The 17,146-nt window shown below is 36.7% G+C and overlaps 1 protein-coding gene across 1 annotated transcript; it reads left to right on the top strand.

Moving 5' to 3' along the window:
- The first annotated feature begins 4,990 nt into the window (after window positions 1–4,990).
- Window positions 4,991–8,608, top strand: LOC149151778 (uncharacterized). The gene has a single exon (XM_089443265.1). The coding sequence runs from the start codon at window positions 4,991–4,993 to the stop codon at window positions 8,606–8,608; it is 3,618 nt and encodes a 1,205-aa protein (XP_089299391.1).
- The last annotated feature ends 8,538 nt before the right edge of the window (window positions 8,609–17,146 follow it).

Genomic DNA, 17,146 nt, shown 5'->3' with positions numbered 1-17,146 from the left:
TATGGCATTGGTTGAAGCTCTTTGTCGAAGACAATAGTTCAGAGTACTTCAATTATTATTATTTAAAAAAAAATTAAACTAATGATAATTTATTAGTAATTCATAAAACATAGGTTTTCATCTTTAACATGTGGAAATAAATATAAAAAAAATATTATCAAAAAAAATATTATTATTATCATTATTATTATTAAAAAAAAAAACAAATCTCAAAAAACCAAGCCATTTATAATAAGGAGTTGTTTATAATATGACTTTTTGGAGTTTCCAGTGCCACAATCCGTGAAAATTTTGAAGTCAAATCTTCATTTGTGTTATTTAAACTAATTTTGAAGTAAAATCTTGATTCGTGTTATTTAAACTAGTTTTTTACTGTATATATGGATTCAACACCATGAAAAATCCCTAGGGCACTTCCATTATGCAAGGTTTACCCATCAATATTGTGATTTCAATGAATTCCTGCCAGATTTTAGAGAAATTAAATTGAAAAAATCCACCTGAAAAGCTTCCAAAAACTTGCACTAAAGAAACTCTTTTTTATAATAATCTATTGGTAATTCATAAAAGATAGGTTTTCATTCTCACACTCTATCTCATTTATTTTTATTAATATAAAGAAGATAATAAAAAATAATTGTACTAAAATAGAAGATTATTTTAAAATAATAAATAAGTTAAAATATAATTGTATTTTATGTCACTATGAAAGTAATAAAAGAAATCTAATCATTAGATTTTTCAACAGATCGTATACTATTGCCATAGTCCAACAAGCTTGTGTTTTTGCCCTAAATGTTATGGAAGTTCTGATCATGTTTTGAGAAAATGAGGCAAGTATTTTTTTACAACTAAGTTATAGGTGTTAAATTTCAAAATTTTATGCGCCTTAGATGTTTTTGACGATGCTGAATCCATTTCCACCATCAAAAATACTATTCAACCACTATCACTATAAGATTCTTTGAAATTTAAATTCTCCTCCACGTAAATGACTCCTATACTTTTTTTGATTTTATATTTTATTATTTTATAATAATAAATATGTTTAAAATATAATATTATTTTAAATTCCTATTCAATTGGTTTATATATTTAATTAAATTTTAATGAAATAATAAAAATTTTCAATGAAAAGAAATTAAACCTATATTAAAAAATACTAAAAATCAAATATTTATTAAAAATGGAAAAATATTACTTTTCAACAAAACGAAAAGTGAGATCTTTTGGTTGTATAGTAATTCATCGGAGCAACTAGAGAGCTTGGACATGGCGAATGGGAGATCTTTGTTGAAGCTTTATGAAAAACATACTATTTTTATCACTATTATTATTAAAAAAAGAAAAAACCAAACCATTTATAATAATTTTTTGGTAATTCATAAAAGATAGGTTTTCACTTACATTGTATCTCATTTATTTTTATTAAGCTAATGAAAATAATAAAAATTAATTTTACTAAAATAGAATATTATTTTAGAATAAGAAATAAGTTAAAATATAATTGTATTTTATGTCACTATGAAAGTAATAAACAAAATCTAATCATTAGATTTTTCCTGTGAGCCTATACTTTTTGATTTCATGTTTTATTATTTTATAATGATAAATATGTTTAAAATATAATAGTATTTTAAGTTATTATTAAATTTGTTTAAATATTTATACAAACTCTGATCATTAGATTTTTCAAGTGAGCATATACTTTTGGCGTAGTCTAACCAGATATTTATTTCACTTGAAAGTTATAGAATTTTTCGTCATATTTAAGAAAATTTGGCAAGGATTTTTGTAAATCTTAGCTTTGTCATCCACGTTTTTTATGGTGTTGAATCCATTTCCACCATCAGAAACAATATTCAAACACTGCCTTTACAAGATTTTTTGAAATTTCATCAGAAACAATATTCAAACACTCCCTCTACAAGATTTTTTGAAATTTTTTTGCTAAGATTCTGGCCACTTTTGGCCGTCCAGACAATTCCCCTCGGCCTCCATAAATGACTCCAATACATTTTTTATTTTACATTTTATTATTAATAATGATAAATACGTTTAAAATATAATATTATTTTAAGTTACTATTGAGTTTTTTTATATCTTTAATTGAATTTTAATAAAATAATAAAAATTTTCAATTAAAAGAAATTAAACATATATTAAAAAATATTTTAAAAAATTATTTATTAAAGATGGAAAAACCTTACTTTTCAAGAAAACTAAAAGTGAAATATTTTGGATGCATAGTAATTCATTGGAGCAACTAGAGAGCTTGGACATGGTCAATGAGAGATTTTTGTTGAAGACAATACACCTGAGCAACTAGAGAGCTTGGACATCGTTGGACATCGCTAACGGGAGCTCTTTGTTGAAAACAATAAAACGTAGCTTTTCACTTTTAAGATGTGTAAATAAATATATTAAAATAAAATATTATAAAAAATACTATTTTTATCACTATTATTATTAAAAAAAGAAAAACCAAATCTTAAAAAACAAAACCATTTATAATAATTTATTGGTAACTCCCCAAAACCGGAGACAGGAACCCTAGCTCTGAGCTCTGCAACCTGCAGCCAATGCTCAGACCTGCGTATCTGCGCCATCAGCCGTCCACAGTGAGTCATACCCATCAGAACCGTTAGTAGCAGCAGCGACAGAGCTTGACTGCGTAATACGTCATGTCCTCCCGGTTGGGAGGGGCGGGTTCCCAAGCCCCCCCTCCTTCGAACGATCGTTTCAGGACTGACGGCGTACCTGTGAATCCCCTGTTTCATCATGATCCAACCACCGAACAAGGACAGAGCTCGGAACAGCCTGACGCCCCAGAACAGCATGCAGTCACGGACGAAGAAACGACAGATAGTCCAAAGGCATCACAACCAAAGGCGACTTCGGCAACATGCATCCCTAAAGCGACAGAAAGAATCAAAGTGGAGCTTCCAAGCCATAGAATCAATGGCGAGATACAGTACATGAAAGACCATGCACTCATCGGAAAATTTTTGGGTTTCTGGCCTACGGAAAAAGCCCTGCATGGCTGGATCGCTTCCAAATGGAAGCCCAAAGGACAAGTCTCCTTGCTTTTGGGTCCTAAAGGCTTCTTCACTGCCATATTCAACTGCCTGGAGGACAAAATAAGAGTATTTGAAGGCGGCCCCTACTTCTTCAACTCCGCGGGTCTCTTCTTACGAGATTGGAAACCCAGGTTCAATCCAGATACAGAAGACCTCAGCCATGCTCCCGTTTGGATCCGCATGTACTCCTTACCCTCGGAATACTGGAGAGAAGAAACTCTGAAGGACATCGGCAATCGCATCGGTACCTTCATCAAGGCGGCAGAGGAAACAAAAAATCGAAGGTTCACCTCCTATGCCAGGATCTGTGTCCAGATGCATCTAAAGAAGACCCTAGCAGACTCGGTAAGCCTCTATCACGATGACTATGAATGGATTCAACCTCTTGATTATGAACATATCCCGTTTCGTTGCCGCAAGTGCCATGAACATGGCCATCTGTTCAGAGACTGTCCTCTGAATGCCCAACTCCATTCCACAGCCAATGAGGTTACCAAAGACTCTGAGGGGTTTGTCAAAGTTCCCCATCGCCGTAGACATGTCAAGAAGCAGAATGTGGCTCCCTCCAGCCCCAAAAATCAGAAAGATGCTCCCCCTAGCCACAAGAAAGCCGACTCCTCGAATAGATTCCATGTCCTTACCCCGCAGGACCCCTCTGACTCTTCGCCTCAAAAAAACTCTCAAGCCACTCCGCCCCCACCTTCATCCGACCCGATCCACAAAAATCCCCTGGATCCCTCTTCATCGGAGTTGATCAGTTCTCCTCTTGCCTCGAAGTCAAAAATGCCAGCTACAGACACTGATTTGCAGCCCTCAGCCATGGATCTCGACGCTGCTCTAGCTCTCAGTTTGCAAGAAGGGGTCATGGAAGATCACCCGAACTTTCCCATCAACATGGAGGAAGACATAGAGAATGTAAGCTTCGACGGGCTGGACATTCTCAAACTGGAAGATGCATGTAAGCAAAAAGCTTATAACTCCATTCCCCCTTGGGAAATAGACATATTGGAAGGGGTATTAACCAAAGCTCAGCACAAAAAATGCTTAGGAATTTAGGCAGGCAGTCCTTGGGATGGCAAAAAAATCCTAAAAGAAACAAAGAAGAGAGGGCGTAAAACAGATCTGCAGAGAACGATCATATTAGGAGAACAACTACTGGAATCAGGGAGATTCCCGAAGTTAACGAGGTTTTACAAGCCCCACCCCCATAGTTCCTCATGAAGCTCATCTCCTGGAACATGCGTGGGCTCAACAGCTCCTCAAAACACAGAATGTTAAAAAATATGATACAGTCAGAAAAGCCAGCTGTGGTCTTTCTACAAGAAACAAAAAGTACCACCACTACATTAGAAAAGATCTTCAACAAAGCCTGGAGCGGTAGTCGATCCGTTTCTATAGATGCAGCGGGAGCGTCGGGTGGATTGTCCATAGTATGGAACCCACAGATTCTTTTGCTGCAAGATTTCAATGCTACTCGTCATTTCATTCAAGCCACGTTTCATCTCATTGGAACGGATATTCATGGGCATCTCACCAACACTTACTTCCCACAGGATCAGCAACACAAACTAGAAGTTCTGGAAACATTAACAGACTTGAACTCCTCGAGACGCTTCCCCCTTTGGATAAGCGGGGGTGATTTCAACATCATCACTCATCTAGAGGAAAAAAAGGGAGGGCGAATGAAGCTGGAAGAAGACAGCAATGGATTCAAGGAATTCATCAGAAGTAACCAGCTCATCGACATCCAAACTTCCAACGGCACCTATACATGGACAAATAAGCGCAGAGGAGTACACAATATCGCTTCTTGGCTCGACTGATTTCTACTCTCAGATAATGCTATCCATCTGGGAGGAGACTTTCACACTTCTATATTGCCTCAAGGGGGCTCAGATCACTGGCCCATTATGCTGCAATGGACCAAACCGGGAAAACACTGCAACAGGCCTTTCCGATACGAAGCCTTCTGGTCAAGTCATCCAAATTTCAAAGAAGTGGTCCAGACAGCATGGAAGTCCTTCATTCCCCCAGAAGGTGCAAAAATGTTCAAGTTTCAACAAAAACTTAGACATCTCAAGCAAGTGCTGAAGGCCTGGAACAAGAACCACTTCGGAAACATCACGAAATCCAGGCAAAAATTGGAGCAGGAAATGAGCATTCTCCAGCAAACTATCATCATAGAGGGCAGAACAGAGGAATTAGCCAACAAAGAGCAATCCCTTTGGCCGACATTAGAAGAGAGAAGATCGCAAGAGGAAATCCTCTGGCGCCAAAAATCTAGAATAAGATGGCTTAAGCAAGGAGAAAAAAACACCAAATTCTTCCATCGATCTACCATACAACCAAGAATGCATAACAATATTGCTTTCATTAATAACAGTCAGGGGGAAAAATTAGAAAAGCATGAAGACATGGAAAAAGAACTCAGAGATCACTTTCAGGAAGCGCTCAAAGAGCAAACCAGGAGCAGAACAGCAGCCATACAAGAGGTCACGCGGCACATCCCCAAGCTCATCACGGACGAACATAACCAAAACCTACTTCAATCGGTCTCAAAGCAAGAGGTGGAGGAAGCAATGGCGCATCTAAAAGATGGTAAGGCTCCTGATCCGGATGGTTTTACCTCAAACTTTTTTCATGATTTCTGGGATCTAGTAAGCACCGAAGTTTGGGAACTGGTGGAAGAATCCCGCTCTACGCACTGGCTCCTGCCCTCCCTTAACTCCACCTTCATAGCGCTGGTTCCCAAAGGGGAGGAAGCTAACTCGCCTGACAAATTCAGGCCCATCGCCCTCTGTAATGTAATCTACAAACTTATTTCCAAAGTGGTAGCAAATAGGCTCAAACCTCTTTTGCCTCTTCTTGTTCTCCCGGAGCAGACTGGATATGTCGAAGGACGCCAGATCCTGGATGGTATCATCCTATCAAATGAGGTTATCCATTCCTTAAAGATCCTCAAAAATCCAGGCATGATAATGAAGCTTGATCTATCAAAAGCTTTCGACAAGCTTAGTTGGGAGTATATTAAGCACATGCTGCTTGCTTTTGGTTTTAGCGCCACCTGGACTCGTTGGATAATGAACCTCATTTCATCTCCCTGCTTCTCGGTCCTTCTCAATGGCTCTCCGTCTCAGCCCTTCCGCTCTTCGCGTGGCATTCGGCAAGGGGATCCCCTCTCACCTTTCATCTTTGTCCTAATGGCGGAAGGACTCAGTCGTCTGCTTCACCATGCTATCACCTCTAAGACCATCAAAGGCATAGCGCTTCATGGACTCTCCCCCTTATCGCATCAACAGTTTGTTGATGACACTATGCTTTTTGGACATCCCTCATCAGATGAAGAAAAATCCTTCAAAGCCCTGCTTGAGCTGTTCTCTGAAGCCTCGGGCACCTCTATCAATGCTTCTAAATCTCAGCTTTTTTTCTTCAACACCCCTGTCTCCATTCAAAGAAACATCGCTCGCATCCTTGGCTTCACAATTGCTGTGCTTCACTCCAAATATTTGGGCGCCCCTCTTATGCTCTCAGCTCTTAAACATGCATCGTGGAGATCGCTCCTGGACAAACTTGAAGCCAGACTCTCCTCCTGGACATTCAGATCTCTCAATATAGCCAGTCGACTCGTTATGATCAAATCCGTTCTTCAAACTATGCCTCTTTATCTATTTTCTATCCTCGCTGCTCCCAAATGGGTCCTTAAAGCCATTCGCAATCTACAAAGGAATTTTCTGTGGGGATCATCGGGTCTTAATAGGAAATGGGCCCTAGTTAAATGGTCAGACGTCTGCCAACAAAAGTTCAACGGTGGACTGGGCCTACGGGACCCCTTGCACAGCAATAATACCATGGGCGCAAAGGTCTGGTGGAATTGGCTTGTCAAACCACATATACCTTGGGCGAAGCTTTGGCAAGCTAAATATGCGTCTGGCAGTTGCTGGGAGGACTTGATTAGATTCAATCCAAGCAGTTCAGGCTCCATGATCTGGAACGCAGCAAAACTTCACAGCGCATTCATTCAAGAGTATAGTTTCTGGGAAGTTCATTCAGGGAACTCAGCACGTTTTTGGGAGGACTCATGGCAGCAACTCCCAAAACTCGCCTCAATCTTCCAAAAACCGCTCTGGCAGACTCACATGCAACGCAACAATCTTGCTAACATATCTCAGTTTTGGCAGCAGCACGCACACACAGACTATCAACAATGGAGGCCCGCTAGTACTTGGCAGGAGGATTGGCAAGGAGAAACCTTTGAAGAAATTGAACAAGAACTAAATCACAGGAAGATCAAAAAGTCAAATAAGCAGGACAGATTGAGGTGGGGGCACACAACAAAAGGAGTCTTCACCACAAAAGAAGCCTACACTCTGCGGTATGCACAAAACCACAATGACAAAGATCAGCTATGGCGCAACATCTGGCAACCCAAATTGTGGCCCAAAGTCTCTACCTTTCTATGGCTTTTAAGCAAAAAAAGAATCCTCACCTGGGACAATCTGCAACGAAGAGGTTTTATAGGACCATCCCGATGCCCAAATTGCTCTCTTCATTCAGAGACCATTTTGCATCTGATGGAGACATGCCCCCTTGCAACTCAACTCTGGAATCAAATTGACAGATGTACTCAAAGATTAGGAAATCGTCAAGGGGATATAGCAAATCTTCTGAGAACTTGGCCCAAGACGCCATATCAAAGCCCTCTGTTGAACGCTCTGTGGACACTCATCCCAGGTTTTCTTTATTGGACCCTCTGGAAGGAGAGGAATAACAGAGTCTTCAACAATAGGAATCGCCCTCCAGACATTCTTTGGCTTCTCCTCAAGCAAAGCCTTGAAGAGACACTGGCGCTCAAGACTTGGCAAGAAACGGATTGGCCCTCCTCCCCCCAAGAGCTTCTCATTTGGAAATCATGGGATCTTCATGTTTCCTATGCTCCCTCTGCTCCAACTCGACATCATAACAAGCTTGTCTCCCCTTTGCATTGGTCCCCCCCAGCCTCTGCATCATTCAAATTGAATTTCGACGGCGCAGCCAAGGGGAATCCGGGACCAGCGGGATATGGAGGAGTAATTCGAAACGACAGAGGAATCATCCAACACGTCTTCTTTGGCTCGATTGGAAACGATACCAATAATGTCGCAGAATTGGAAGGTCTTTGGAAAGGTATATGTGTAGCTGATCAACAGGGGTTCTATCCGCTGGTAGCAAAGGGAGACTCCCAAATCCTTATCAATGCAGCTATTCGAATTCAAGCAGGAACACCAGAAACCAAAGTAGCCTCTAGCTGGAGATTGCTTAGCAGACTAGAAACACTGGAGGCAAGGCTCAGAAGCCCCAATAGTATCATCTTTCAACATGTCAAACGATCCGCCAATAAGGTAGCCGATCGTTTAGCCAATCAAGGAGTCGATCTGAATAGTCACCCCTACTCAGGTAATCTCAATGACACAACAGACATTCAACTACAACAAGATTGCCTGTCTCTGGCAAATCAGGATCTCCAACCCCCAGCTGCAGGTGTTAATTAGCGCAATGAATGAGGAGGCGGCCTTATTAAATGGCAAGTCGCCGCTCGCTCCAGCCAAATGGACCGAAGCCTCGAGAAGCCATCACCTCGGTCCGGCCAACAGTTATGCGAGCATTAATGGTAGGGGGAGAACAGCTGGTTGCAGAGGTATATTGGTCGTTCGCCTGGGTTTGCCGATGAGAGGTGTTCCGTTGGAAGGTGCGGGAAGCGCCATTGTCTGTTGGAAGCTCTGTATGGTCTCAATTGTGAATGGTGCGTTCGGCTCTTGGATGACTGCACCGTGGGTGCATGAGCCAAGACTCAGACCTCGGCCCTCGGCTACGGAGGCCCTGGTCTCAACCCTGGATTGTCAGAGAATTTACGGCTCTATGCTATGGTTCAGTGTATTGAGTGTCATTCTGCTCTTTTTAAGCAAAGTCTGTGAGCGCCTTCGACCTCCAGAAGCTTTGAGTGTCGCGGTGTTTCAATTCCTCTGCGCCCTTGTTAGAGATTTGGCCCTTCGGCGCTTTGGTAATACCTGGTTCTGGTCTGCTCAGCTCTCTGGGAGCAATTTACCCCGTGCAGCTCCTGAAAAGGCTCGGCTTTCGACCTGTGTGGTAAGCATTGCTATTCGAATTCGTGTTCCATTACCTGGTTCTCATCTGTTGTATAAGTTGTTGCACGGGTTTAGAATCCTCGGTGGCGCAAAGCACTCGCGGCCTCTGGGCAGAATTGGTTATTTGTTGATTACAGGATGCCGCGTGAGAGGTTACGTGGCGCTTGCAGGCGGGGAGGTTCAAGAGGCGGTGCCAGAGGTCGGGCTTCATCGCCACGTTCCTCGGCATCCTTCGACTCCCCGTCGGAGGAGATTAGCTCACCAGGAGCTCGAAGAGGGCGCGGAAGAGGCAGAGGGCGGGGAAGAGCCGCGGTGTGTCTGTTTGGTTCGCACCCATCAACCCGCTTCAGGTTCCCGTGTGCTTTGGACAACGCAATCTACTATGTTTCAGTGCGCATTGAAAAATGCGACCATGCAGATAGACCAGAAGCCCCAGCAGAGCCTCGGCCACCCTCGCCTGTTCAGGGTCCGCGATTACAGCCTGCGGAAGCCTCGGGTGCGGTGGCGGGGAATAGAGCGGGAACAAGCGAGCCTGCGAAGGACGACGCGCCATACACAGACTCGAGTGCTTCAGACCCATATGCCTGTACAGTGGTGGAGGAGCAACCAGATCCATATGCCTGTCCAGTGGTGGAGAAGCAACCATCCACCTCCGTGGATGCCTAGGCATGTTGCATGGTCGTTCTGTGTGTTATGGAAACACTTTGTTCAGTCTCAGGATGTCGAAGTAGCAGCTACAGTAAATAATGGGAGTCAGTCTATGATAGTTTTCGGGTCGCACCACTCAGTTTTTTGTATGTCGATTATAATGTCTGTGTCTGTCATGTCGGGTTTTTTGAATGTGGGATTTGCAAGGTCTGTAAACTCCTCCCTCGCCTCGGCAGGGAGTGGAAGTATAGCACCTAGGTCCAGTTCTCTGTTGGTTCTAGCTTGGGGTCAGCGGACAGTTTCATAGTCCCTCTTTTTCTCCGGCTCAGTTTCAGTCTCAGAATGTCAAACTGTTCATGTAGCCAACTCTTTGTGGCGGATGTAACTCTCTCTGTAATCTTTTTTGTACTATAATAGAATTAGTATGATTTACAAAAAAAAAAAAAAATTATTGGTAACTCCTAAAAGTTAAATTTTCACTCTCACACTCTGTTTAACTTATTTTCATTAAGCTAATGAAAATAATAAAAAATATTTGTACTAAAATAGAATATTATTTTAGAATAATAAATGACTCAAAGAATATACTTTTTGATTTTATGCTTTATTATTTTATAATGATAAATATGTTTAAAATATAATATTATTTTAACTTACAATTAAGTTATTTTAAATATTTAAACAAAGTCTAATCATTATTTTTTTAAGCTATGCATATACTTTTGTCGTAACACTGCTTTTTGGACCTCAACATTATGGAAATTCTCGTAGTATTTTGAGAAAATCCGGGAAGGATTTTTTTAAATCTAAGTTACACTCGTTAAACTTCAATATCTTAGGCACCCTAGAGGTTTTTGATGGTGTTGAATCTATTACCACCATCAAAAACACTATTCAAACACTTCTTCCACAAGATTTTTTTTAGTTTTAATTCCCCTCGGCATAAATGACAACTCCTTTACAGTTGTTAAACTTCAATATTTTAGGTGCAATAAACGTTTTTGATGGTGCCAAATCCATTTCCACCATTAAATACACACTGCCTCTACAAGATATTTTGAAATTTTAATTTCCCTCCACGTAAATAATTCTTATATTTTTTATTTTATTATTTTATAATAATAAAGATGTTTAAAATATAATATTATTTTAAAATACTATTGAATTTGTTTATATATTTAATTCAATTTTAACGAAATAATAAAATATTTTAATTATAAGAAATTAAACCTATATTAAAAAATACTTTAAAAAATATTTATTAAAGGGAAAATATAACTCTTAAAGAAAACGAAAAGTGAGTTCTTTTGGGTCCATTATAATTCATCATAGCAACTAAAGAGCTTGGACCTTTTGAGTGGATAATAATTCATCGGAGCAACTAGAGAGCTTGGATATGGCCAATGGGAGATCGTCTTGGAAGACAATACACACGAGCAACTAGAGAGTTTGACATGGTGAATGGGAGTGGTGAATGGGAGCTCTTTGTTGAGGACAACAAAATTTAGCTTTTTACTTTTAAGATGTATAAATAAATATATTAAAATACATTGTTATGAAAAATTACTATTTTTATCTCTATTATTATTAAAAAGAGAAAAAACCAAATTTCAAAAAACCAGATTATCTATAATAATTTATTAGTAATTCATAAGAGATAAGTTTTCACTCTCACACTCTGTCTAATTTATTTTTCTTAACCTAATGAAGATAATAAAAAATAATTGTACTGAATAGAATATTATTTTAGAATAATAAGTTATATTTATACTATTTTTATCTCTATTATTATTAAAAAGAGAAAAAACCGAAATCAGACTATCTATAATAATTTATTAGTAATTCATAAGAGATAAGTTTTCACTCTCACACTCTGTCTAAATTATTTTTCTTAACCTAATGAAGATAATAAAAAATAATTGTACTAAATAGAATATTATTTTAGAATAATAAGTTAAAATATAATTGTATTTTATGTTACTATGAAAGTAATAAACAAAATCTAATAATTAGATTTTTCAATTGAGCATATACTTTTTGATTTTATAATTTATTATTTTATAATGATAAATATGTTTAAAATATAATATTAATCTAAGTTACTATTAAATTTGTTTAAATATTCAAACAAAGTTTAATTATTAGATTTTTCAACTAAGAATATACTTTTGTTGTAGTCTAACAATACTGACTTTTCCCCCTTAAAGTTATGGAAATTCTGGTTATATTTTGAAAAAATGTGGCAAAGATTTTTGTAAATCCAAATTACAATTGTTAAACTTCAAAATTTTAAGTGTTGGTTTTACATTTTTTAATTTTATAATAATAAATATGTTTAAAATATAATATTATTTTAAGTTACTATTGAATTTTTTATATATTTAATTAAATTTTAATGAAATAATAGAAAGTTTCAATTAAAATAAATTAAACATATATTAAAAAATACTCAATTTTTTTTTATTAAAGATTAAAAAATATTATTTTTCAAGAAAACTAAAAGTGAGATCTTTTGGGTGCATAGTACTTCATTGGAGCACTTAGAAAGCTTGGACATAGCTAATGGGAGATCTTTGTTGAAGACAATACACGTTGGCAACTAGAGAGATTCGACATATGGAATGGGAGCCCTTTGTTCAGACGACCTCAATTATTATTATTTAAAAGAAAATCAAATTAATAATTCACTGTAAATATATTTGTAAATAAATATATTAAAATAAAATATTATGAAAAAATTACTATTTTTATCATTATTATTAAAAAAAAACCCAAATCTCAAAAAACAAAACCATTTATAGTAATTTATTGGTAACTCCTAAAAGATAGGTTTTCACTCTCACATTGTGTTTAATTTATTTTTATTAAACTAATGAATAGAATAAAAAAATAATTATACTAAAATAGAATATTATTTTTGAATAATAAATAAATTAAAATATAATTGTATTTTATACAAAATCTAATTATTAGATTTTTTAATTGAGCATATACTTTTTTATTATTTATTTTATTATCTTATAATAATAAATATGTTTAAAATAAAATATTATTTTAAGTTAATATTAAATTTGTTTGGATATTTCACTAAATTTTAATGAAATAACAAAAAAAACTTTAGGATGAAACATATATTAATAATTACTTGAAAAAATCTTTATTAAAGATGGAAAAATATTACTTTTCAGGAAATAAAAAGGTGAGATCTTTTGGCTGCATAGTAATTCATCAGAGCTAGAGCTGAGACATGGCAAATCGTCAACCACTTCCAATAAACGACAAAAGCCTCACGAAAATGTTATTCTTGCACGCCAATAATTCATCATTATCATTATCTCGGTCCCACTTCCAATAAACAACAAAAACCTCACGAAAATGTTGTTCTTGCACGCCAATAATTCATCACCGTGCAATAATTCATCATTATCATTATCTGGATCCCTCCCTCCTGCACAACAATAAAAGCCTCCCTCCTGCACAACAACAAAAGCCTCACGAAAATGTTGTTCTTGCACGCCAGAAATTCATCATTATCAGTATCCTAATCCCTCCCTCGTTCACAGAAGAAATCTCTGGTCATGCGCGGCAATAAAAATCGAAGACCATAGAGATGCACTGGATCAACGTGAGTGTTATCAATGGCCTGACGAATCCGCTCATTCAATTCAGCGGCAAAGCCGTATCACAGGCAATTGTTCTTTCATTATGCGAAATTTTGGAATCCACGCCTTCATGCCATGCCGAGACTCCTTGCAGGTTATTTCCTAAAGGTTTTTAGGTTATGGATGTTTTCAGGTTGATGTTTAATAATAATTAACTGTTTTATTAATTGTTTTAATAACGGTTTAGATTCAGAGTAGACCATTGTTCAATAATCTAACCATTAATCAAAGTGACAGAGTTCTTCCCATAGGGAAACTCTTTACGGTTTAATAAATAAAACTTTAAACTATGCACAATGGGTATTATAAAACTATGGATTCTGGGAATATTGGGATCAAAACACTACGATATTATTTTGACATCAGCACAATCAAACAAACACTGAACGCTTATCTTATTATGAGATGTCAGGCTATTTTCAAAATCTGCAATCTACGCAACGATGCCCCGTTAAAGCAATATTGTTAAGTGCTTAAATAATCTGGAGTTTTACTACATAAATGTTCCCACACTGCTAAATGAAATTCTCCATTAATGGAGAAAAGCATGCTCATGTTTCCTACATAATCTGCAAACAGCTCCAGAATATCAAATATGTAGATATTATCATCGCATTAATGTGATCACAGGCCTAACATATACAACGTTCAATTTACATGAAGCATGCTTGTATTATATACAGTTAAATCTGCTTTACCCATCTAATTTGAAGCAGTACTGCTTTTACAAAATATGGTACATTTTGATACACAATATCTGCTAATTATGAGTTGCAGATTCAGGTTCCCGGTACTGTTGGGCATCTGTCTATGGAGCAAAACAATTGAGAAACATGTCATGAATGCAGCTGCTGCTATGACCAGTACTAGTAAAAGTAGACATCATAATCTTCATTGTAGAAGAAGGAAACTTATTCTTATCGTCCGGCTGGAGCTGCTTCGATTCCCCGCCCTTATTTTCGTTCAACGAAATGCTACTTTCTCGTTTCTGCATCACCGTATTTTTATTGCGGCGGCTTCTCACATAATCCTCTGCCATATAAATGTCCATGGCGAGATCCATCGAAAACCTGCGAGCTGTCGCTGTAAACTGTCACAGATAACTAGCCACGATCTGTGATGAATTCTTAGCCTATTAAGACTAGATATTTCGAATGAATGCAGGAAGACTTGAAGTTGGAGTGATTAATCAGTGGTCGTTTGTTGATGAATGGAATGAACTTCAATCGAATATTTGTAGGGAGAGACAGAAATAGGCGTGAGATATAACTAGAGAAGAGAAAACCAGTGGGCCTTCTCCGTGGGCTGGGAAAACCAAGCGTAATGATACTATGGATACAATTTTCAGGAGAAAATGTTACTCTAAGTACTCAAATCTGCGAGTAGCGATCTATCACTTCTTATAATATTTTCTGCATTCCTGGATACGTCTGCCGATATTCAAATCTATAAACCATGTGCTTCAGTGACTGCTGAGGATGAATCAAGAGGCGGGCCTCTTTGTTTTGGCCAGATGAATACTGTTGGTTGGTTAAAAGTGTCATTCGTGTTTTACCTTGTCCACCACGTTCCGACAAGAGTGAGCTAATAAGTCCATCATCTTAATTTTTAAATAATAATTTTATAAATTAAAGTTCTGTTTTATGTTAGTTTAAAAGATTTTTTTATGATACCAGTTGTTTTAAAATAAGATATTTATTATTGAATAATAAAGTTTATTTAAAATTTTCATTAAGAAGAAATATAAAATTTTTGTAAACCAGAAAAATAATTTATCCAAATGAGTTGAATTTATTTACTTATTCATTATACCCATGTAAGAAATATTAATTAAAAATATTTGATTTACGAAATTTAAAATATCATCAGAGAAATAGGTTATGCAGATGGTGGTCTGTTAGAACTATAAAAAAAAACTCACAAAGTTCTTATTAATTAAAAATATTTGATTTACGAAATTTAAAATATCATCAGAGAAATAGGTTATGCAGATGGTGGCCTGTTAGAACTATAAAAAAAAACCTCACAAAGTAAACTTATTTATTTCATTACTCATTATTATTTATAGATCCATGAGCCAGAGAATCTCCCTTACTTTTCACTTATAATCTCTAAGTACGCCTTACCCGCTGGTAGGCAGGTTGAGGGGACAGTGATGATCGCCGATTCCTATCAATTATTGATTACCCTGCGACTAACCGTGATCTTGCCGTCATATGAACAGGGTTTGTCGGCGTCGTGAACAGTCATGAACGGCGTCAGGGTTAGTGTAATGGTGGGTCAAAATCAAATAAAACATATTTAACATGTTAATTCTTTTGACTACTTTTACCTCTGGCAGAAACTGCGTTCCTGGATATGCCCGCCAATACTCAAATCAAGAAACCGTGGCCTTCTGTGGCTGCTGAGTGTGAATCAAATGGCTGGGCTCTTTGTTGTGGCCAGCTGAATATCAGTTATGGCTTCAAAGTGTCTTTCAGGTTCTCTTGTCCGCCACCTTGCGCATATCCATTTTTTAAATAAGAGTGAGTTAATAAGTCAATGATTTTTTATTTTTTTTTAAATAAATTGGATTTTTTTTAATATTATTCTAAAAGAATTTTTTTACCGGAAAAATTATTTTAAAATAAATTAATTTAAAATTTCATATTAAATAATAAATTTATTTTAAAAAGAATCAGCATAGATTAAAAATTTATATAAAATTTTAACTAAATCGAAAAATAATTTATTATTAAAAAAGAATTGAATTTCTTTGTGCAAAAGATATTAATTAATGCAATTGATTTGGAAAATCTAAAATATCATTGGAAAAGTAGCTTATTTGGATGGTATTTAGGGTTAGCATCAAATAAAAGAATTGAATTTCTTTGTGCAAAAGATATTAATTAATGCAATTGATTTGGAAAATCTAAAATATCATTGGAAAAGTAGCTTATTTGGATGGTATTTAGGGTTAGCATCAAATAAAAGAATTGAATTTCTTTGTGCAAAAGATATTAATTAATGCAATTGATTTGGAAAATCTAAAATATCATTGGAAAAGTAGCTTATTTGGATGGTATTTAGGGTTAGCATCAAATAAAATATATTTGACAATTTTATATAAGATTTCCGGATCATCATATTATGTTTTTGAGTCTATATTTTAAATTAGTAAAACAACATCACACACTTTTATGTAGAAAGGATTAAAACAATATTTAGAATAATTTTCGAGTAAATTATCTATTTCGCTTCAAAATAATATTTTCCAATACCTGGTTTCTATAAACAGTGCTATCCTGATCTTGCTCAAGTCTCATTTATGCATTCGTTTCAGAAGAAAGAGTTATAGTGCAGGAGAATGAATCAAGAGAGGAAAGAAAGTGTAAAGAGAGGAAAGAAAGTGTAAGTGTGTGGCATTCATGGGCACAGTCCGGCAGGATCATGAATCTGTAATTTGTAACCTTACCGCGTATTTTATAACTAAAAGATTTTTTATTTTTTATTTTGGGGGCGGGGCGGTGGATTTAATTTATACTCATCATGAAACATTGGATCCTGTTGATCATGAACATGGATGCATTGTCAGAAGGCTGGAGCTAACCAGCCATATATTGGGTATTTAATGCCCTCAGAGCAGCACGTCACT

The sequence above is a fragment of the Pinus tabuliformis genome, chromosome 9 (genome assembly GCF_031772625.1).
Source record: "Pinus tabuliformis cultivar Carrire ecotype Pingquan chromosome 9, CPIR1, whole genome shotgun sequence".
Taxonomy (NCBI): Eukaryota; Viridiplantae; Streptophyta; class Pinopsida; order Pinales; family Pinaceae; genus Pinus; species Pinus tabuliformis.
The sequence above is the reverse complement of the archived record's forward strand: the minus strand, read 5'-3'. Positions and strand labels throughout refer to the sequence as shown.